Here is a 26,022-nt window from a genome sequence, read left to right on the forward strand (position 1 = left end):
GGGCCGGCCAAGTGATCCGTGCCTGAGCCCGATTCAGCGCACTCACACTTCTCAAACGATACGGGAAACGGGCCTGGGCAAGGTTTGGATAGCATAGAGTGTTTAGGCCCTTAGTTATTTTCACTTATAAGTATATTCTTAGCACTTAATAATTTTAAGGTCACAGGTTTACTCACTTTATTAAAGTGAACTAATCACTTTTTACAGTACACTGTAATAAATGCAGGGTTCCACACATATCATTCAGGTTGTCCCAACACAATTCAATGAAGTTAACTTAACAAATGTAAGTGAATTGAACATAAAGCAATTAAGTTGACCCCCCCAAAAAATCTTAAGAATTTAGTTGTTTTAGCTTATTTTAAACTAGTTTGAACAGCAAGGATTTTATTTTGAGTGCGCTGTAAAAAAATGCTGGATTCCGCAAAATTTCTTTATGTTGTCCCAACACAAATCAAAGTTATTACTTTTTTTTTTTTTACAAACGTAAATGGATTGAACATAAAATAATTAAGCTGTCCCAAACAAAATTCAAGAAATGTGTTGAAAAATGTTCATTCATTTTCCTTTGCTTTAGTCCTTTTTTCAATCTGGGGTCACCACAGCGGAATGAACCGGCAACTTATCCAGCATAGTTTTACACAGCAAATGCCCTTCCAGCGGCAACCCAATACTAGGAAACATCCATATACACTCGTACACTACAGCCAATTTCATTTCTTCAATTCACCTATAGTCTTTGGACTGTGGGGGAAGCTGGAGTGCCCAGAGGAAACCCACGCCAACATGGGGAGAACATGCAAACTCCACACAAAAATGGCAACTGATCCAGCTGGGACTCAAAGCAGTGACCTTCTTGCTGTTAGGTGACCGTGCTAACCACTGAGCCACTGTGTCGCCCTGCAAAATATGTTAAACATATTAAATAACTTTAGTCTTAGGAATACATGAGGTTGAGTAAATGACGAACTAAGCTTTAAATATGGGTTATTAGATTCAGCACAACAAACAATACAATTAAGCTTAATTTAAAGTTACAACAACAAGAAAATGACTACTTTTCTTATCTTCTGGCTTCTTTTCTTTTCAGATGATTGAATACAAGCATATCAGGAAAACTGCCAGCAAAGAGGCTAAATTATAAGTCTCTGCTGTCAGTTTCGCGATATGCTTTTATCAGCACCATTAAGACAATGTTATCCTCATTTATGGTCATTGACAGTCCCAACAAATGAAACCAGTGACAGGAGTTAAAGGAGAAATCAGGAGTTAAAGGTGAGGTCTGGACAGAGCGATTGATGGGGGCAGGAGCCGGTGTGTTTGTGAGGGTGTGAGATCACTTCACTGCTGTCAATGCAGAGAGAAAAGCTGCAGAGCAAACACAGGTGGTTCAGAGCGAGGGCAAACTCTCTGCTGAAACCACCCCACATCCCCCATTCACAGCTCAGAGAGATTCAAACATTTACAACAACTAGCCCACAAATACATGTATATGCAGTACAGTTAAGGGGACAATTATTATCCTCCAGTGAAATAATTATTGAATTACTGTTTTTAAAATATTTCTCAAGTAATATTTCATGGAGCAAGGTCATTTTCACAGTACTCCAATAATATGTATGCCTGCCTGCCTGCCAGCCTGCTCACCTATCTATCTATCTATCTATCTATCTATCTATCTATCTATCTATCTATCTATCTATCTATCTATCTATCTATCTATCTATCTATCTATCTATCTATCTATCTATCTATCTATCTATCTATCTATCTATCTATCTATCTATCTATCTATCTATCTATCTATCTATCTATCTATCTATCTATCTATCTATCTATCTATCTATCTATCTATCTATCTACAGTATCTATCTATCTATCTATCTACAGTATCTATCTATCTATCTATCTATCTATCTATCTATCTATCTATCTATCTATCTATCTATCTATCTATCTATCTATCTATCTATCTATCTATCTATCTATCTACAGTATGTATCTATCTATCTATCTATCTATCTATCTATCTATCTATCTATCTATCTATCTATCTATCTATCTATCCATCCATCCATCCATCCATCCATCCATCCATCCATCCATCCATCCATCCATCCATCCATCCATCCATCCATCCATCCATCCATCCATCCATCCATCCATCTATACATACATACATACATACATACATACATACATACATACATACATATATATATATATATATATATATATATATATATATATATATATATATATATATAGCTTTATTTACAGCTAGAATAAAAGCAGTTTTTAAATTTTTTAAAACAATTTTAAGATCTATATTATTAGCCCCCTAAGTAAATTTTTTTTAGTGTGCTATATATTGTTACACATTGACTTATTGCCTAATTGCCTAATTACCCTAACTTGTCTAATCTTAAATAGCACTTTAAGATGAATACTAGTATGTTACGGTCATAATTTAAAAAATTATATGAATAACTTATCAAAAATGGGGCGACGCAATAGCTCAGTGGTTAACACTGTTGCCTCACAGCAAAAAGGCCATTGGTTCGAGTCCCAGCTGGGTCAGTTGGCATTTCTGTGTGGAGTTTAAAAAGTCTTGATGGTTCTGTGGGTCTCGTTTATCAAATCTGAGCTTTATTTTGTATTCTCTATTGGATTCAAGTCAGGTGATTGGCTGGGCCACTCTACAGCTTCAATTTTTTTCTCTGAAAGCATTTGAGAGTTTCCTTGGCTGTGTTCTTCCCTGGCTTCATCTTCCTCCTCCTGCTAATGTAGATGTTGAACAGAAGCAGCTAATATTAATTTGCAACCAGGAAGGGCAGAGGGTTGCTGAAGAACTACTGAGAGATATCAGCTGCTGTTTGGGCTTTCACTGCCTTTCTACACCTCCCTTTCTTTACGTGTTCAATAGTTTTTCCATGCACCATTTCATTTTATTATGCATAACTTCATTTTAACTAGATTTGTTTTCTTTGCATATATGGATTTCTTTGGTTGTAACCAACATCTGGGGAAAATGTCAAGTCAACAGCATCTTTTTAAATATGTTTTCTGGGAAAAAAAAGGTATTCAATGTTTATTTCCCCCATTTTATCTTTTTAAAAAGGTACATTTTTGTTCCTAACACGTCTTTAAAGTTACATATTAATACCTAAAAGTACAAATGTGTACCTTACAATAACTTAAAGGTACAAAAGTGTAACCTTAAGCTCATAAGTGTACTTTTTGAATAGGTATCACATCAGTGACACATTCTGTCCCTTTACATCTGAGAGAGTAGGGGCTGTACTGTATACAGTATGTAATTTTTACCATGGGCAATAGATACCCACAAAGATAACAAAACCTAAAGCGGGTGTGAGATGGTGGTTGAACAGGTTATTTTACATATGCAGAGGTGAAAGAGAGACAGACTGAAGAGATAAAGACGAGGAATAGCCCTGGGTGCTGTCAACTGACAAAAGTCACAAGCCCAAAACAAAAAAAAAAAAAACTTTGCAGGTGCCTTGCTGTTCTGGTGAAATATGATGATGAGGTGACAAACACTAAATACACCCTTCATTTACATTTTTATTGCAAAAAGGAAAAGGGGAAAAAACAGATCTTTGATCACTATCTTCTATGATTACAAAAAACCACACAGATTATCGCTCTTTATTGCTAAAAAATGGGCGATTAAAAACACAGAAATTAAATAGTCTCTGCTCATAATCTTAAACGAATTTGTTTTATTAAAAAAACTAAAGGTATAAATGTTATTACTAAAATAAAAAATTAAATGTCCCAATAAGTAAATAAATTAATATATGCAAAATAACAAACGTGAAAAATAGCAACAATTATTATTTTAATTTGTTTTGTTATTATTACAAATTATTTTATTGATAAACTTATTATAATTAAAGATAACAAATATTGTAAGATTTTTAAAATAAGAAATATTATCATTTTTTAATATATTTAAAGTTATTGCAAAAATTAAAATAAAATAGCCCCATAAACGAATAAATAAAAAAATAAAAAATAATGTAATAAAATAAATAAAACATATTTATTATGTATATGTTATATAAATATAAAGGTTGTTTTTTCCCCTTTTCCCCACGCTGCAGGTTTAGATTATTTTATTAAAGATATAAAATTATTACTAAAAAAAAATAAAATGGCCCAAGAAGTACATAAATAAATAAATGCAATAGCAACAACAATCATAATTATAATAAAAAAATTGTTTTATTATAAATAATCTTATGGATAAAATAATTATGATTAATAACCATAAATATTATTAGATTATAAAAATAACAAATAATATTATTTTATTTCAAATAAATAAATGAATAAATAAATAAAACAAAATATATAAATAAATAAATGGCAAAACAAATACATGAAAAACATGCAAAAATTATCATTATTATAAAAAATTCTTATTACAAAATACTTTATAGTTAAATAATTACAAATGAATGTTAATAAATATTATTATATTATGAGATAATAATATTTATTAACATTCATTTGTATTAAAACAACAAATAATAATATTATATTATTTGAGATGTCAAGAGTTATTGCTGAAATTAAAACAAAACACTCTATAAACAAATAAACAAAAAACAAATAAATAAATAAAAAAACTAAATGTCTAGGTTTCACAGGTGAACAGGAGATAAAAAAAAAAAACTATTTAAGTGAACCTATTACTAAAAAAATGAAATAAAAAGATCCAGTAAGTAAATACATATATGCAAAATACATAAAAATAGCAACAATATCATTATTAGAAAAAAGATATTGATTAAAATTATATTTAAATGATAAAAAAATTATTATGACAATAAATATTATTAGATTATTAAAACAACAAATAATATTTTAATTTTATTGGAGATATCTAGAGTTATTGCTAAAATGACAACAAAAAACACCCACATAAATAAATAAATAAATAAATAAATAAATAAATAAATAAATAAAAACACATTTTTATGTATATGTGATGTAAATTTAAAGGTTCTAGAAAAAGTCTTTGCTCATCATCTAAAACTCTCTTTCTTTCACACCCTGCAGATTTAGATTATTTTTAGATTATTTTATTAAACACATACACTTATTACTAAAAAATTACTCAATAAACAAATAAATATAAGCAAAAATAAATACGTGAAAAAATAGTAACAATTATCATTATTATAAAAGAATATTTGTTATTATTCCAAATAACTAATAAGAAATTTTATTAAATTATTAAAACAACATTAATAATAATAATACTATTATTTATTTTATTAAATAATTTATTATTATAATATAATTATTTTACTTGAGATTTCTAAAGTTACTGCCAAAATTAAATAGCCCAATATACAAATTATTTAATTAATTAATTAATAGAACTAAACAAATTATCAAGGGTAATGCTAGTAGATTCAAAATGTTAACTCTAAGCATGTTATGAGCACAAGTAATTAAAAAAGTGAAAGAGAAAAAACAGGTCTATCTTTGATCACTATCATTCAAGATGACAAAAAAGACACAGGTTAACATTCTTTATGTCTAAAGAGCGGGCGATTAAAAACCCAGAAATTAATCTTACGAACGAAATCCTTGAAAGTTAGTATGAGTTAAAAGCTAAATATAAAGGTTTCAGAAGGAAACGTCTTTGCTCATCATCTTAAACTCTCCTTTTTTTTCCCCAGCGTGCAGATTTACTCCAGCTTTCTTTAAAGTAAAATGTCAATCGATAAGTGGAAGTCCTGTTCATTTTTAAATTGTTTTGTGGATATGTTCCCGGCACTGTTGACTAATTTTACGACAGCTGTTCCCATTTCATTTTAAATTAAAAACCCCGCTCTGTAATCCCAGGAGTCAATCTATAATTAAGGGGATTTATAGAAAAACCAAGAGCTACATTAATAACAAAATTTAATATATTTCTTAATAAGCCATCAGCCGATCCATCTTAAATGTGAAATATCTTCTTTTTTTTTTAAATCTTCAGAAAGCTTTGCATGGAGACAGACTGGACTTTTTACCAGATTATACATAATGATTATTTTTTATCTACCGGTAATCGTCACCATGTGGCACAGTTGCATCCCAGAATTTTCAGACTCCAATCCTCATCATCATTAATTCAATCATTTATTTTATTTTCGGTTTAGTCCCTTTATTAATCAGGGGTCGCCACAGCGGAATGAACCGCCGACTAATCCAGCATATATTATTACATAGCAGATGCCCTTCCAGCTCCATCCCAGCACTGGGAAACATCCATTCAGTCTCACATTCACACACATACACTACGGACAATTTAGTTTATTCATCGCATGTCTTTGGACTGTGGGGGAAACCGGAGCATCCGGAGGAAACGCAAACTTCACACAGAAATGCCAACTGACTATTCATCTATGGTGTTCTGTGGCGTGGCAGAAATATGAACAGTGTCCTGAGTCGTGGCTGGGCGTCGCTGGTGAGTGACGCCCTTAAGCCGAAGGAAAATGTATTAATGAATATTAGAAACAGCAAATGCTCTTACTCACCATTTGGCTAATAGTGTAGCTTTTATGCAGCTTTTGTTTGTAGACTTTTCATCTGATTTTAATAGTTTGCATCCTATTATTTTAGGGGAGAAATTTATCACTGAGTTTAATTTCAACCATAGTATAGTCTTAGGGATTATGAATTTCTTAACATGTAGGAAACAAAGAGTTAGGGTAAATGGGGCATTATCAGACATCTATAATATTTCTACAGGCTCTCCACAAGGCTGCGTACTTTCTGTACCTGGGAACAATTATTGACAACAGGTTGAAATTTGTGTTGACGATGGCACATAAAACACTAGGAGACAGTGCACACCCCTTGAGCAGATATTTTGAGTATATGCCCCTTGGGTGACGTTTAAGGACAGTAAGATGTTCTACAAATTGTTATAAATTTACTTTTGTGCCTAAAACAATTCGGCTACATATTAATGTAGTTAATCAATGCACTATTATTATTAGTTATTATTGTCATTGATTTGTGTGTGTGTGTGTGTGTGTGTGTGTGTGTGTGTGCGTGTGTACTTGATGTTAAGTGTTGGTGTTTATTGTGTTAAGTGTGTTATTATTGTTATATGTGAAGCACCACCATGTCAGAATGAATTGCCCCAAGGGGATTAATAAAGTTTTAAACTAAACTAAATAAAACTAAATGCTGTGCCATAAAATCAAATGTATGGTCTAAAGAGGGGATGAATGAAACAAAAGTATATCTAAAATAATAATAATAGTTAAACCACAGGAACAAATGGTGTAGAAACAATATTAACTCTAAAAAGAAAACTAAAAAAGCAGGTTTTTTCCAGTTAAATGTACTCAAATTATTTTTTGTTCTTAAAAAACATCTTCTTTTTTAAGTGTAGATTAAACCAATTAATATTTGGGGCTGAAATACTGACAACAACAACAACAACAACAACAAAAGAGCCAGTAAAGTGAACTAATGCTTGTATTGATGATTGTATGATCTGCATATTTTTTGTACTGTGTATTTGTATGTATTTATACTTTTTCCCCTCTTGTTAATGTTGGTTTTGTTGTTTGCTGTTGTTTTATAGATGTCATGTAATTTATGCTTAGTTTTTGACTTTTTGTGTTGTTATTATTATGTGATTACGATTAACTGTGGGACCCCCTTGGAAATTAAATGATACAACTCAGGGGGTTTATCCTAATGAATAAAAAGTATATAATAATAATAATAATAATAATAAGATTAATAATAATAATAATTCAATTATTAAAAGAAACAAATATTATTTTATTTTAGACCTAAAATATCTAAATATTTTACTGAAATAAAAATAAAATATCACAATAAACAAATAAATATATGCAAAAATAAATAAATGAAAATAGCAAATAAATGAATAGCAACGATAATCATCACTATAAAAATGATAATATTTTTTTATAACTACTGTACTACAAATTATTTTATTGATTAATAATTATATTTAATGATAATAAATAATAATATTTTATATATATATATATATATATATATATATATATATATATATATATATATATATATATATATATATATATATATATATATATATATTTATATATTTAAAATACACCCAAATAAATAAATAATTACAAAATATTGATAAGTTAATGATAGTAAATATTATTTGATTATTAAACAAACAAAAATATTATTTTATTTTATATATATAGAGTTAGTGCTATAACAAAATAAAAATAAAAACTTTAATCATTAATAAAATGACTTTAATCATTTTATTTATTAGATTATTAAAATGACAATTATTATTTTTATTTTTATTATTTTTGGGCGTCATGGGGGTGCAGTGGGTAGCACAACCGCCTTACAGCAAGAAGGTCGCTGGTTAGAGTGTTCTCCCCATGTTCTCCCCGTGTTGGCGTGGGTTTCCTCCGGGTGCTCCGGTTTCCCCCACAGTCCAAAGACATGCGGTACAGGTGAAATGGGTCAGCTAAATTGTCCTTAATGTATGTGTGTGAATGAGTGTGTATGGATATTTCCCAGTGATGGGTTGCAGCTGAAAGGCCATCCGCTGTGTAAATCTATGCTGGATAAGTTGGTGGTTCAATCCGCTGTGGCGACCCCAGATTAATAAAGGGACTAAGCCGAAAAGAAAATGAATGAATGAATTTTTATAATTATAATATTTTAAATGTTTTAGATTTATTGTAAAAAAGCCCCATAAATAAATAGGTAACAATAAAATAATTAGAAATTAATTAAATTGAATATTATTAGATTATTTAATTTAATTCATGTTTATTTATATAATAATACATGTTTTTTTTTAAATAATAATAATACATGTAGATTGTGTCAAAACCGCTTACACATATTATTATTATTATTTTATTAAATAATAAATATTATTAATTTACACATTTTAAGTTTATTGTAAAATACCCCCATAAATACAGAAATAAATAAAACTAAATATCTAGGTTAATGCTAGTAAACTTTCAAAAATATTAACCACAGCATGCAATTAGCACAACTAATGCACTTGTGCTGAAAAACATTATTAAAATTACAAACAATTCACATGCCTCACAAACTAACTTCACTTACAGTGCGCTAATATATATGTAATGGATAATATATTTTATATTGCAAAAAAACATAACTCACGCACAAATTAAACTAACATAAAGCATTCACAATGAAGAAGAATAATAACATTAACACAAGATCAACCTCCCCTTTGACATCTACATTTACATTTTAGTCACATCTGCAGCCCATTGGCCGATTGGAGAATAAGTCATGAAGACATCAGATCCAACTATCTGCTAATATAATTATCAATTCAGCAGTGTTGATGTGTCATAAATGCCCGGGTCTTGTTCCTGACTCAGCATCCCCCGTCCTGCTCTCTCAGCGTGTGTTTGCTCAGCTCCATCTAATGACGGCCCTTTTACAGCGCGCTGCATTAAACTCAAGGGCTCACGCTGCATCAGATAAATACAGCAAATCAAATGTTTGCCCTGTGTCTCCCTAACAGACCCACAGCCGACTGACCAGCCCGTGTCATCCTAAAACCCTGTCAAACACACACCCGCAGCCAGTCTATCGCCACAAATCACTGGAAAACAAGAGCGGCCGAGAGCAAATACAAGTTAATGAATGATACAGTGGAGAGTGTAATGACGGCTGATAAAGACGCTGAAGGTCGCATTTGAGGATGGGGTTGCTGCTAGCAAACACCTCCGGCATGTTTTCTAGCACTGAGGGATTGTGGTATTCACTTCTAGAGAGTCCATATGCGTGTGTGTGTGTGTGTGTGTGTGTGTGTGTGTGTGTGTGTGTGTGTGTGTGTGTGTGTGTGTGTGTGTGTGTGTGTGTGTGTGTGTGTGTGTGTGTACGTGTTTTTGTGACATATCAGGACACAAATCTGTAAAATGACATGGGTACAACACAGGTATTACAAAAAGGAGGTGAAATATAAGGACAATGGTGACATCCTCATTTCTCAAAAAGCTTATAAATCACACAGAATGAGTTTTTCAGAGAGTAAAGCTGTACACTGACTTCTGTGATGGTTGGGTTTAGGGGTAGGGTGGGGTGAAGGCAATACAATATACGGTTTGAACAGTATAAAATGAACAGAAACCTATGTAATGTACCCACTTTTCACAAAAACAAATTGTGTGTGTGTGTGTGTGTGTGTGTGTGTGTGCGCGTGCGTGTGTGCGCGTGCATGTATTGGTTTTGGTAATTTACAAGGACACTAATTTAGTATTACACCTAGGTATTACAATGTTGGGGGTTTATGAGGACATGTCTTGTGTCCTCGTAATTCAAAACTGTTAAAAATCAAACTTAACAGGGTTTTTTCAAAAATTTGCCACAGGTTTCTTGTGAAGGTTTGTTTTAGGGGTAGGCTAAGGGGCCATTCCCGCAGAATTAGTTTTTCCTCTCCAACATGCTACTTTTCTATTGTCTTCAACTTTTAACCATCTTCATCTTTCACACATATCGCAGCTCATCACTGTCAGGTCCAAAAGCAGTCGACCAATATGAAGATTTTGGAGGCGGAACATCTGTTGCAAGCTTATGTTTATAGTAGAAAGTTGGCACGACAACTGTTTTATTTACCGTTATATCATGGAGGATGAGGCAGTCAATGACGCATTCGGTGTGAATGAGCCCTAAGGTCATTTAATAAACAGTTTTACATATAAAATACATTATGCCTCATAAAGGCTTCTCATTAATTTCTACAGAGTCTGTTTGTGTGTGTACTGGTTTTAGTGGTTTACAAGGACACAAATTTTTATGATGACATCAGTATGACCCATGTATTACAATGTTGGGGTGGTTTATAAAGACATTTCTTGTGTCCTTGTAACTCAAAATCTAACTTAACGGGATCTTTTTACATTCAAATGAACAGGTTTCTGGTGAGGTTTGGTTTAGGGGTAGGGTAAGGGGCCGTTCACACAGACTGCCCTTTTGCTCTCCAACATGCTACTTTTCTATTGTTTTTAAATGCAAGCACATGCTGGATGGCCGAGTTTGACCATTATGCTTGCATCTTGTGTCATTTGAGTCTTGATTATGTTCTTTAGATATTAAACTTTCACATGCAGTCCAGCTCGCCACTGTCAGGCCCAAAAGCAGTGGACCAATTAGAAGAGCTCGGAGGCAGGGCAACTGTTGCAAGCTAATGTTTATAGTAGAAAGTTGGCATGAAAACTGTTATATTTCTCATTATATCATGGTCGAGGAGGTGCACATTGTGGCTCTTTTCCAGAATATCCTGTAGTATGATCAAGTGCTTGTTTCTAATGGGTTCAGTATTTTCATTAAAACATCACGTTCATAATATCGCAGAACTTGCTCTGCATTTAAAAATATATATATTTCTATTACAATGTTAAGGTGGTTTATGAGGACAGGTCTTGTGTCCTTGTAATTCAAAACTGCTAAAAACTACCGTTTTTAACAGTATAAAATACGTTATTCCTCAAAAATATGTTATTCCTCTAGAGCAGTGGTCACCAAACTTGTTCCTGGAGGGCCAGTGTCCTGCAGATTTTAGCTCCAACCCTAATCAAACACACCTGAACAAGCTAATCAAGCTCCTACTTGGTATACTTGAAACATCCAGGCAGGTGTGTTGAGGCAAGTTGGAGCAAAACCCTGTAGGGACACCGGCCCTCCAGGACCAGGATTGGTGACCCCTGCTCTAGAGAGTCCACAGGTGTGTGTGTGTGTGTGTGTGTGTGTGTACTGGTTTTGGAGGGTTACAATTACATCGGTATGACCTAGGTATTATAATGTTGAGGTGGTTTATAAGGAAATGTCTTGTGTCCTTATAATTTAATATGTTAAAAATCTAATTTATTGGGGTCTTTTAATATTTAAAATTTGCCACAGTTTTCCTGTGAGAGCTTGAGTTTAGGGGTAGGGACGGGAAAGGGCCATATTATAAGCAGATTTTACAGTTTAAAATACATTTCGCCTCAAAGTCCTCATTCACTTGTTAATAGTCCATGTGTATGCGTGTTTGTGCATGTGCTGGTTTTAGTGGTTTACAAGGACATTCATTTGTATAATGACATGGTATGACCTACTACAATGTTGAGGTGGTTTAAAAAGACATGTCATGCGTCTTTGTAATTCAAAACTGTTAAAAAAAAAAACTTAAAGGAGTCTTCTTTTACATAAGAATTTGCCACAGGTTTCTTGAGAAGGTTTGGTTTAGGGATATGGGTGGGGTAAGGCCATATAACAAGCAGTTTTTACAGTATAAAATACATTACACCTCATAAATAGTTCTCGATTACTTCAAGAGTCTACGTGTGTGTGTGTGTGTACTGGTTTTGGTGGTTTTCAAGAACACTCATTTGTATTGACCTTATTCTAAAATGCAGAAGTGCGCCTGTTTTCGCGATTGTCTTAGAACTTCCGTTTCAATCACCTATGGGAAAAATGACTAGGAATAATAAACGGCAAAAAAATGGTCAAACTACTTGCTCTACAAACAAATTTTTGCATGACTATACAGACCAAGAAGAATAATATAACAAGGAAATATCAGTTTGCAACATCAAACAGCGAAACAAGCAGTTTTTAATGTCTAAAAATTAATGGAAGTGAATGAGACCGAAAGTCTCGAGACAAAAAGATTCAAATGGCTGCGCCCACTCGTCCGCAGAGAATAAGGTGAATAATGAGGTATGACCTAAGTATTACAATGGCAATAGCATTGCAAAACAATGAAGTACAGTTTTACAAAAGAGATAAAAGCAATGTACAATCAATGTAAAACTACACGGTAGCAGTGCACTTTTCTCTTACATCTGCTTCTGAAAACACTATTGGTTGGGTTTAGGTCAGTGATTCGCTACGTGATCTTTACGATAAGACCCACCTTCTTGTAAACGAAGGATGTGTATCTGAAACATACAACAAAATGCACCCAAAGTAATTTATTTCAGATTTGCTAAAATGTACATAGCGCCCTCTAGTGGATTTGTCATCTGAAACATTTAACAAAATGTACCTGGCACAACATATTTGATACGTTTCACAAAAATGTGGGCTGGGGCACATGTTTTCTATGAGCCTGTGTTTTACACCTGGGTATTACATTGTTGAGGTGATTTATAAGGCCACGTCTTGTGTCCTCGTAATTCAAAACTGTTAAAAATCTATCCTAACTAGATTTTTATACATTCTAAATATCCCACAGGTTTATTGTGATGGTTAGGTTTAGGGCTAGAGGTGGGGGTGGGTAAAGGCCATATGATAAGCAGTTTTTACAGTATAAAATATATTACACATTATAAAGAGTCCTCATAAACCACATATAAAAATATGTTTGTGTTTTACCTTGCTAGATCGCTCCCGAGTGCTTTGGGTGGTGGAATGGCGGGTGCTGTTTGCAGAATTGTTGCTTGGCTCTTTTATGTGAAGAAGCTCTTGCTCCAGACGTTTGCACTGGGGGAAAAAAGAGAAAGGTGATGACTTGGATGCATCAAATCAAACACAGGCTCATTGAAAATACATGCCCTAGCCTGCAAATATGCAAATACGTACTTAAACATATGTTTGACTGCAGAACGCTATGGCGCAGTATGATGAAAATAACTGTTGTTCCTTTTCGAACTAATATTATTGACCAAGACATATTATAAACAAATAAAGGATTATTTTTGTGTCATTTTTTTTTTTGCGAAACACCAAATAAATACCACAAATGCGGATCTATCTATCTCCGAAAAGAAAATGATTGAATGAATGAATGAATAAAATAAAACAAATAAAAACCAAATAAAACAAAACTAACTGAAAAGAGAAAAAAATTAATTAAATATGGATTTTAATAAAATGAAATAAAATGAATAAAAATAAACAAAATAAAAATGAAATAAAATGTAATTTAATATGGATTTTAATTGGTTGAATATTGCTGGGTTAAATAAAAATAAATAAATAAATAAATAAATAAATAAATAAAAGAAAAATAAATAAAAGTGAAAAAAAAATAAAAAATAAAAAATAAATAAAATAAAGATGAATTTTTATTGGCTGAATAATACTGGGTTCACACCAAAAATGTAGCACCGCATAACTTGCTCTAGTTTACTCACGGGATGTTTTTCACCCTTACACTAATTTTCCGTTCAAGTAAAATTTGTTGAACTTGCGCAGCAGACTCGATTATGGTGAATCTTTTTTTTTCCCCAATGAGCAATTTATAATAACATATCATAATTGCACAGTATTATTTGCATTTATTCATAGAGACCAAAAGTGCTAATGGCGCACCATGCTCTTACATACAAAATCATACCTTTTTAAAGAGCATTGGCCCATTGATAGCTTTTGTTTCTTTACTTCTGATAGCGTAATTGTTTTGAAGAGCAGGGGTCATTTTCTTGACAAAATAACACCTGTGAGCAGAAATATGATGATAACTTTTTTTGGAAAGTGTTTAACTAATATTTGCATTAAAGTTGACTGAAGAAGCCTGTAAAAACCGGCTGCACTGCCACATGGAAAAATAATGTGTACGTAAGCCTGTATGATGAGAGGTGAAATCTCTGCAGGGTATAAAGCTGCGTTCTCAGTTATTACTACATTTACTGTAAGAACCTCAGCACACACTCACTGATATTACTCTCCGTTTGTGTCTGCCATCCCTGGAGGGACAGACTCATTTGTGGTGTATTTCAAAAATAAAATCTTTCATGAAGAAAAATATGCACCAAATTCAAAAGAGTGCTGCGCAAACTCATTTCAGTGGAAAGAGAAGTAGTTAAGCAACTCCACTGTATTAATATGTTTCAAAGTGCAGACACATTTATTATTATTATTATTATAATTATTATTAATTATTACTATTACTATGGCATGTTGTTGCTAATATGTGTTTAAAAAGTAAATTAAATTATATGGCAAAGAAATTTGATTTAATAAATAAAAATACATCTATTCCCACACAAATTACATATACACAAATTCACCTACATATTTAAAAAAATAAATGTGTGTATATAATAGGAATAATTCCTTAATGTCTAATGTATTATTTCATATTGCTCGCTAATAGCAAATGTAATATTCAAATGCAAATAAGGCATAATTAATAAATGCTACAACAAAACTTTAAAACAAGTAAAACACAAAATATTTAACTTTTTTTTGTTATTACTTAGTTTCTAATTTTTTAAAAATAAAAATGTATAAGTTTAAAATCAGGTATAACTACTTAATATCTAACTAGTATAAATGTAAAACTAAACTGCCAATAACTAAGATATAATTAGTAAATGCTAATGCTAATCCTAATGCTAATAATAATAATAATAATAATAATAATAATAGCAACAAATAATTTACTTAAATCTATTTAATAAATAAAAACAAAATAAATAAACTGAACTAAAGGTGTAAGTTTGACACCCAGTGGTTGAACTAGGTATTGCAAGTCTGATTCAAAACACACACAAGCACAGGTTGCCAGATTGATGACATCAACAGAAGTGTGCCTGACTATTGAGCTTAAAGGCTAATTTAAATAACCTTCTAAATAAAAGCAACAGCACGGGGTAGAAGAAATATTTTCCATATTAAAATGAATTTTTGTTCTAACACCGGAAATATATATTTTAGAAATATTGTCAATAATCAAGCGCACGTTATAATCATCAGCTCAAGAAGTTAGTTATTTTAGATATAGACGCGCAGCAAGCGCAAGTAATCTCTCGCTGTGTATTTCAAACATGGCGGCCGCTTTGTTTACATTCTGGCTTGTTGCGTAAGCGAATGACGTATCTCTGTAAACCAATAGCGTTCAGCTGCGCGTCTAGCTCCGCCTTTGGAACCCTTTCTTGTGTTTGGGACCCTTTCAAAAGGGTGCCGAAAAAGTGGTACGGTACGGTTTGGTTCGGTATGCCTTTTGACAGCGGAAACGGCCATAAAAGCATACCAAACTGAACCGTACTGTACCACTCAGTGGAAACGGGCCATTATACATTGCTTAATACACACAGGATGTACAGCAATACACAAATATATTTACAAATGAAAAATAATTAAAAATGTAAATATTACAAAAATTAACATTATTATCTACATAAATATAAAAACCACTGCCTTCATGCCTTCATCTCGGGCGCAGAGCTTATTTTTCCATCCTGAAAATAGCAAAAGTGCATTTAGACACGCCCTTAATGCTTTTGCACCATTCGCTTTAGATTTTGCATCTAGATCGTTAGAATAGAGCCTTGAATCTGCGTCTCAGTTCATAGTCTGCTACTGTCCACCGAAAGTCACATTTCCATCACGGACGTATGCTATGAGAGCCTTCATGACTGAATACTGTTTTCCAACAAGGCAACCCGAGGTGCTAAAATAAAATTGGCTAAACTGTCATTGGGTGGGTTAAAGGGACCAAATCAAAGATCCGGCACATAAATCACTGTTAAAGCAGAATATCTGACTTCAGCATTGTTTTTTAGATAAACAAGAATGTTCACTTAGCATGTTTCTTAAATATCTTCAAACATATTATGGTATTTTTAAGCTTTAGAAGGCTCAAAAACGTACATACATCACCTTTAAGGTAATTATTAAACAGGATATTTTAATAATTATGTGTAAATTAATATATGGAAAAGATATATGTTATAAAAATTATATCAGCAACTGTTTAAGCCAGAAACACTAGAACAAAATATTATCGACTGCATCACTACATAAAATGTGACAACTATTAAATCAGAACTCATTAATACACTTAATGCATTCTACAGTCTATTCTGCCTACAGAGCAAGCACATTTTCACAGTGATTCCTATAATATCTTCTCTTCTGGGGAAAGTATTTTAGTTTGTCAGAAATAAAAGCAGTTATTTTTTATAATTTTTTTACACTAATTTTAAGGTCAATATTATTAGCCCCCTTTAGAACCCCCCCCCCCCCCCTATATTGTCTACAGAACAAATAATTACAATAACCTATTTAAGTATTCGAATGTCACTTTAATCTGAATACTATCTTGAAAAAGTAACAAGTAAAATATTATTTATCTCATCATGGTAAAGACAGAAGAAATTAGTTATTAGTTAGCAAATCTATTATGTTTAAAAATACTTATAAAAATATTTACAAATGAAATATAAATAACTGATTTCAACTCTACATAATTGTCTACTGTATGTCCTCTCCTCATTCTTCCATACAGTACAATACAATGCAACACAATACTTTATGGTCGACAGTCAGACATGGATGTGAGCAGCTCTTTTGGTGGGTATTATTATAAGAGTGTTTGTTTTCTACCAAGTCCACATGTGCTCCTCTCCACGGTCACATTCCAGGATGGACGGACACTTACCAGGAATGTAAACCGTCCTTGCGGCCTGACAAGCCCCAATGTTTCAACATCCAGCCATCTCAAAGAGCAGCAAACAGGCCTCTCAGCCACCAAAACCTCTCCCGTCTCTTTCCTCTGCAGACTAAAACAACAGCACCGCCAGCCAGACCAAACACGCCGCTGCTCTTTACTGTCAGCCTGAGTTATGGCTCTCGGCCTGCAGATGGCTTTTGGGGAAAACGTCTTTTAATCAGAAACGCACCTCTGCGGTGACGCACATAACGCCCCCCAAAAATAGCAGCAGCTGGGCTGAAATGAGGCGCGGGAACAGACACATTAACCTGCTTTAGATTTTTAAAGGAGACGCGGAATGGAAAGATGTGGAAGTGTTTTCTGGCCTATCGTGATGTACAGTTAGAAGACAGAATTATGAGCCCTCCTGAATTCTTAGCTGCCCTGTACATTTTTTTGTTAAATAACATGATGACACTACATAATATTTTACTAGCTATTTTTCAAGATACTAGTATTCAGATTAAAATGACATTTAAAGGCTAAACTAGGTTAATTAGGCTAAAGTTATGGTAATTACGTAAATCATTGCATAAAAATGTTTTTTTTTTCTGTAGACAATCAAATATTGCTTAAGGGGGCTAATAATATAGACCTTAAAATCTTTTTTTTTTAAGTTTAAACTAGACTAAATAAGACAAAGAAGACTCTCTCCTGAAGAAAAAATATTATAGGAAATACTGTTGAAATCCATTGCTCTGTTAAACATCATTTGGCAGATATTTGAAATTAAAAATAAATACAAATTAACAGCAGGGCTAAAAATTGTGAGTTTGGGGATTGTTGGAAATGAAGTCCTTTGGTTTCATGACTTTTTGAAAATGTACCAGCCAACTAAGCTTTTGTTTTTGTATGTGCATTATTTATTTAATAAAATCATAGTCCAATAAATAAATTAAATAAATAAATACATAATAAAAAATGATGTATTATTTAAACATGTTTTGAAAAGTAATATTTTTTTAATCACATTAAATATTATTATTATTATCATTAATAATAATAATAGTAATAATAGTAATTAGTAGTAATAGTAGCAAGTAGCTGTTAATGCTTATTATTTTGTGATTTTTTTTTTATTAGTCTGTTAATTATTTAAAGTATTCTTTATTGGCATCTTTATTAATGATTGAAAAGAGTCAATCAATTGATATATTAGGAAAAAGGACTGTTATAATAACTGTAAACCATTTAACGTATATAATGCTATTAGACATTCTACTAATCATATATTTAAATTGTTATAATAATTATAATTATAAATAGTATCATTATTACAAATGTAATACATTTATATTAGTATAATAATGCTATTAATAATAATAATAATAGTAGTAATATGAATAATAGTAGTAGCAGTAGTAGTAAATACTTATTATTTTGTACTAGTCTGTTCATATTTTTAAAATAAAATTTTTATTATTGCCATCATCATTAATGATCAAATAAAGAAAAATCTTTATAACTATATAGACTTTTTGGTGATGTTAGTTTGTTTAATTCATGATTGTAATACGTGTTTATTTAAAATACATATATATTATTCATAAAATGTAGTTTGTTTTGTGGGATAGACTATTTAGTGCAGGGGTGTCCAAACTTGGTCTTGGAGGGCCGGTGTCCTGCATAGTTTAGCTCCAACTTCTTTCATCAACACACCTGTATGTCAGTTTCTAGTATAGAAAGAGATTGATTAGCTGCTTTAGGTGTGTTTAATTGGGGTTGGAACTAAAATATGCAGAACATTGGCCCCTCCAGGACCGAGTTTGGACACCCCTGATTTAGTGTATTCTGATGTAATTAGTTGACTGATTGGTGTGATTATGCATTCCCAATGGTATGAACCATTATAGGGGTGGTCAAATGAATTTCTATCATTTTAATTATTAACATTATTATTTAAAATACAGATTAGAGTGAACTTGTTTCTCAATTTCAAAGCAATGAACAACCCATACATATTGTTTTGATGTCCTTTGGAGGGTATCAAGCTTTATTTGGAGGGTAATTCACCCCCTAAACCTCCCTGTAATGGGCACCCTGGTTGTAATCGCATTATATAAGTAAATGTTATTTCATTATTATTATTATTATTACAATAATAATAAAATTATACTATTACTACAATAATAATAAAATGTATTATTAATAATATTAATTATTATTAATAATAAAATATTATTTTTAATAATAATAAATGTTAATATGATTATTAGTAATAGTATTATTATTATACATTATTATTTCATGCAGCATCTGTGAAATTACAAAATTTTTATTTTTGCTAGTTGTTTTCTTTTAAAATAAATAAAAAAATTAACATCCATTGTATGAATATAGTTCATCAAATCACATTTGAATAAAAACCAACAAGCCAAGAGCATTAACAAGAGCTTTAAACCACATGACGGCAACAAAAAAAAAAAGAAAAGAAAAAATCCTCAGAATAAGATCTCAAGCCAATCAGCCAGGCCTAATTCACCACGAGCTGCGACTTCATTTCCCCTCTCACTTTAACATCAGCACTCTATCAAGATCAAGAATAAAATTCAATAAGGGGCCATAACGAAGCGGATCTCGTTCTGTCAGGAGAGGTAGGGACGAGAGAATCAGATTTATTTCCTCCAGCACTTATCCAGCTTTTCATATTGGGGCAGGCCAGAGGGACGTGGGCTCTAATCCCTGCGAGATGGAGGAACGGCAGGGGAGAAGCAGATCCTCCGGGATACAGAGAGCACCCGTTCCCGTCTCTCAGGGATTAGACCTGCCGTTTGCAACTTACTTCTTGAAATTACCCCACAGATTCGGGTTTTTGTGGCCTCAATGAACAGGCAGGGGATGCGGATGCTACATTTCGGGTGGAGCTGAGATGAATGAGCCTCTGCCTTCTGCTCATATACAGTTAAAGTCAAAAGTATTAGAATTTTTTGTGTTTCTTCTTCAAATATTTCCCGAATGATGTTTAACACAGCAAGAATGTTTTCACAGTATTTTTTATCATATTTTTACTTCTGAATGAAGTCTTTTTTGTTTTATTTTGGCTAGTTTTTAATTTTTTTAAAAACATTTTATGGTCAATATTATTAGCCCCCTTAAGCTATACGTGTTGGGGGGAAAAATATGCTGGGGGCTAATAATTCAGACTTCAACTGCAACTGTATTAAAAAAGGGTGATACAGGTTAGCCTGGTCGAGCTGGAGAAGAATTTCTGTATGCATTTTTTATGCCAGATTTTATGCCAGATTATTTTATGAATATGACACCCCTTTCAATAAAGGAGTGAGTCTGATTGATGCTTTTACAGTGTGAATTATAGTGCAAAAATAAACCATATGGTCTCAATTTATCAAAAACATTAATTAAAAAAGATCTTACAACCACCTGAATTGTAGTTTATAATAACATTTCATCATTAAAAAATAAAAAATAAATTAATATGATCACAGATAGATTAAGTTTTTCATAAAGTACATCAAGTTTTTTTTTTTTTTATCAATATACTGTTAAATGACTGCTAAGTCATTTTGGGGCTTGTGCAATTAAAAATTTTTGAAAAATAAAATAAAATAAAATAAAATAAAATAAAATAAAATAAAATAAAATAAAATAAAATAAAATAAAATAAAATAAAATATAATATAATATATGAGCACAATCAAAAGAATAGCAATGGAATATGTCTGTATATCTGCACTGGTGGATCGAGGCCATAGGCTGAGTGCCTTAGTATCGCACCAGTGACGATATACAGCCATATCGTACTGCTACAAGTGTAATATTGCATTTATACAAAAGTTTGACAACCTAATTGTTATAAAAAAAGAAAATCAAACACAGAGAGTCTCAAAACACTGTTGTACAAGGAACTACTTTCTTCCACCGCTCATTCACATCTGCAGCTGACATCAAAACAGCAGAAACTGTTGCTACTTCACAAATGTCGCTTTAGAGCTTGTATTTGAATGATTTTCTAGCGTAATGTCTTAAGTGATGACAAAACAGGTGATTTTGCTCAAATTTTAAGATTATAAGGCTGAAACACTAGCAGATTACTATGGTATAAATAGAGCACTATAAAATACAAAAGACAGAGATCGACTTAGAATGTCACTTACCTGTTCTTTAATGATTTGTTCAGCTATAGTTTGAAACGTACACTGAAAACATGCTGTTTTTTCTCCCCTAAGGACTTATAGTGCGGTCTCACTATAATTTTTTGTTGCAATCTTGTGGCAGAATGTCAACCGTCTTTGCTCTGCAAAGAATGGCCAATTTATGCATATTTAAAACAAACTTCTTTATTATCAGTCTTTATAAATAAACTGCAGAGTTTCAATCGAAACAACTACATTCTTGCCTAAAAAGCCTCAAAAGTACATTATGTTGTACAACAGCTGCAATATTTGTCAAACTGTAGTCCTCTGCTTGCCACTTGTGTTGGCGGAGTAATACACAAGGGTGAAGAGGCTGTACGAGTGCTAATATTATTTTAACATCTCATGGCTATCAGCTAATCAGATTCGAGAACCAGACAGAACTGTTGTATTAAACATAATATAATATAATATAATATAATATAATATAATATAATATAATATAATATAATATAATATAATATAATATAATATAATATAATATAATATAGGCGAGGCAGTCTCACAGCAAGAAGGTCGCTGGTTTGAACCTCGGCTCAGTTGGCGTTTCTGTGTGGAGTTTGCATGTTCTCCCTGCCTTCGCGTGGGTTTCCTCCGGGTGCTCCGGTTACCCCCACAGTCCAAAGACATGCGGTACAGGTGAATTGGGTAGGCTAAATTGTCTGTAGTGTATGTGTGAGTGTGTGTGTGTGTGTGTGTGTGTGTGTGTGTGTGTGTGTGTGTGGATGTTTCCCAGAGATGGGTTGCAGCTGGAAGGGCATCCGCTGCGTAAAAACTTGCTGGATAAGTTGGCGGTTCATTCTGCTGTGGCGACCCCGGATTAATAAAGGGACTAAGCCGACAAGAAAATGAATGAATGAATTAATGAATAACATAATATAATATAATATAATATAATATAATATAATATAATATAATATAATATAATATAATATAATATAATATAATATAATATAATATAATATAATATAGTATAATATAATATAATACTTTTTTTGTTTTGATGCTTTTGTTGCACTTTACAATTTAAATGCTGCCAAAAACTACTTTCAAAATGTCAATATTTGCAATTTTTCACAAAGATACACACAAACTACACTCAAAAAATGCTGCTTGTTCAAACTACTTATTTACGAGCTAAATCAACACAATTGTTGAGTTTTCTGGGAGACAATTTAATTGTTTTATGTTCAATCAACTTAATTTTAACTTAAGTTAATGTACAGTAATTACTTTGTGTTGGGACAACATGACTGAATTGTGTGGAACCTAGCATTATTTACAGTCTATACAAAAACACCAGCCTAAAATACCGTGTCAAGTCTGAGAAATCAAATAGTCAGAAAGGCCTAGATAACCTGTGCCACAACACCTGATAAAAAAAAAATGTCAACATAAAGCACCCGCTGACCTAAAACAGCACCAGGAACAACAACTAGATACAATTCCACATCCAAGTAGTGCAATCAGCCGCAATTATGAAACGCAAGGCGGCATTCATCAACAAAGAAATCCCCGCAAATACATCCACTGCCCCACACTTGAACTCTTATGATGAAGCCGAATATCTGGATGTCAATATTTAGCTACCTGCTTGTTTGTTTTCATTTGATTGAATTATGTGTGTAGGAACCATATACCAAATATTTGAGGTTACGCAGCAATATTTGTCCCGACATGTGAATTAGGTGGCTGGTGTGTGTTGATTCTTAAATCAGTGCCGGATCTGTGAATAAACACAAGATGTATGTGCTTTAATAGACCAATAATCAAAGTCGTCTTGCAGAGGAGTTCAAAAACGCAGGAGGAGGAGAGATAGTCAATATTTAGAGAGTCGTATTTGATTTTTTTTTTTCTATGGTGTAAAGGTTTCTGGCTCAGTACACAACTACTGTGAGAGGAGCATTTAGGGCTGGTGTGTGTTAGGATTGACCCTTGAGTGTGTGCTGTGGGTTTGTACCCTGGTTAAAGCAGCGTCTCGCTCCTGGATGACTGTTTTCATCTCCTCTGAGGTGATCTGGGAACGTCGCTCTCTGGCCCTTTGGATCTGTTCAATGATGGCCGCTCCGCTCTGTTCAATAGCGAGGGCAGATTCTGCACTGTTCACCCGGTTCAACAGCTCCTCCAGATCCTGAACAGAACATACAGATACATTTACATTTGCAACCCTGGGGTCTGCTTTATACATTTTTCAAAAGAAACCTTACTAAAATTTAACTTAACCAGCATAAATGTAATTATTTATGATTTAAAGTGGTTCAATTAATGCCTAGTTCAGACTGCGTGATTTTAGCCCCGATTTTGGCTCGCCGACAGGTTTTGAGAAATCGCCGACAAATGCCTGAAATCACAGGCAAATCGTTGCTCGTGCATGTGAGTGACAATCACACAGTATGAACTATCAAAGACGCGATCTGAGAGAATCGCCGATGAGTCGCCGATGCCTGCGAGATATTTGGCATGCTAAATATCTGGAGCTGTCGGCGATGCAAATCATTCTGTGTGAATTGAGTTTTGACTGAAAATAACATCAGCCATCGCCTACAGCCAATGAGAGAGCAGCATTCACTTGCGTGTGTGTGTGTGTGTGTATACCTGCTGCAGGCCAGCGGGAGGCTGGGGGAGAAGTTAAAAGCGCTCTTTTTCGGTTTATTTGGTCCCACGAAATGGAGGAAAAACTAGTGGAGGTTTGACAGGACTCAGGAGCAACCGTGTCTGTTTGACGTTTCATACAAAAAATAAATTAGTTTATTATCAACGTTGAGGAGAAATGGCTAATTCCCTTTAAACCCAGGTGAGCAAATATGTACATTTTCTACCCCATTAAAGGCTTCTTTCTCATTATGTAACGTTAGTTAATAACAAAAGATATACTACATGTTTTTGGCTGTGAGACGTAGTTTGGACGAAGTTGTCGGTGATTCTTCCTATGGTAAAGTCATGCAATGTGAAAGTCCCTGTCGGCGATCCATCTTGCAGTGTAAACAAAGCAGCGACGAAACGCTAGCCCATATAGTCATGCAGTGTGAAAACATCTGTGACACGACTACTTTGAAAATCTTGCAGTCTGAACTCGGCATAAGTCAATATTTAACCCCTTCCACTGTGTTCGAACTACATGTGACACAACAAGATTCTAGCAACAAGCAATTTGTCTGTCTGCACCAAACGCAACAGAAACATTTAAATACCAGCCACTGCACTCATTAATACATATTAAACCTATTTATTTATTTATTTGTAGATTTATTTTTGGCCTTTTTGCCTTTATTAGATAGGACAGTAATGAGACAGGAGGCGAAGTGAAAGAAAGAAAGAGGGGGTAGGATTGGGAAGTGTCCTCGAGCCAGGATTCGAACTTGGGATGCTGAAAAGTACATGGGCTGAGTGGCCGAAGTCAATGAATTTTAAATCGCTTGCAAGTTATGTTATTTTCAAGATGAGAGGTTAATCTGCTACTGCTTTCAGTAGTATGGCAATAAATGTGACGTAAATCTCACCATTAGTAGCATATAACACTGAATAAAGCCCATAATCTGTACCTGAGGAGATCATCATAGCAGTTTATGGTGTTTCTGAAATTTTGCACGTCGCTGTAGCAGATGGTTGGGACAAAAACTAGTTTTAACATGAGAAAAATACATTTTATCGAATTGCATCATGAGCAGTTAGGGATTACACACTAAAGGCTCCTACACACCGGGACGTTTTTAGTTTGCGTTTATCGTCAGCGTTTTACGAGACGTTTTTCAGTGTTCAAACCCAAGTGCTTTTCACTGGCGTCAAGCAGACGAGTATGCCAAATCACACTTTTGACACAACTATAAGCTTCTGACACCCGTTTATAACACAGAAAAAGTGGAGGAGCGGACGTTCACACGCTTGTTGCTATATTTACTGGTGACTTAAACAAGCATGGATGGTTCAAGCAGCAGCTCCTGCTATAGTGATGAAGAAATGATTATTGTTCACAGAGCAATAAGCAGCTCCACTTTCATATCGCCTCTGGGCATCTTCTTCAATGTGCGCTCGCATTGACAGTTTTGCGCTTGAGCGCCTCCAAGTCCTGTTTACGGTAACTTCAGCAGCTCCGTGCACGTGAACAAAAGTGCAGATCTGATTGGTGGAGAAGGTTTTGACATTGTGCGTCAAAACAAAAAAAACGAGCATGAGGCGTTTTTTTTTTTAAATGACGCTTTTGCGCCTGGCGTTTTGCGCGTTGGTGTGCACAATCACACTGACGCCCTTTATTTAGTCACGAGGCGTTAAATGTCGACGGAAAACGCAAGAAAATAACGTGTCGGTGTGCAAGGGCCTTTAGGCATGAAAATGACATATTCAACTTGAATTCCAATCTTGAATGCTTTGGTGCATTGAACACATATATTTGAA

General features: G+C 33.3%; 1 protein-coding gene across 5 annotated transcripts in view; it reads right to left on the reverse strand.

Moving 5' to 3' along the window:
- mipol1 (mirror-image polydactyly 1) overlaps nucleotides 1-26,022 on the reverse strand; it is a 176,727-nt gene that overhangs the window by 59,636 nt on the left and 91,069 nt on the right. For all 5 annotated transcript variants that reach the window (NM_001305467.1, XM_087288603.1, XM_087288602.1 and 2 more), the window contains 2 exon segments: nucleotides 13,414-13,521; nucleotides 23,591-23,761. In NM_001305467.1, the coding sequence (NP_001292396.1) occupies nucleotides 13,414-13,521; nucleotides 23,591-23,761 (279 nt within the window).

The sequence above is a fragment of the Danio rerio genome, chromosome 17 (assembly GCF_052040795.2).
Source record: "Danio rerio strain M-AB ecotype USA chromosome 17, GRCz13ab, whole genome shotgun sequence".
Lineage (NCBI taxonomy): Eukaryota > Metazoa > Chordata > Actinopteri > Cypriniformes > Danionidae > Danio > Danio rerio.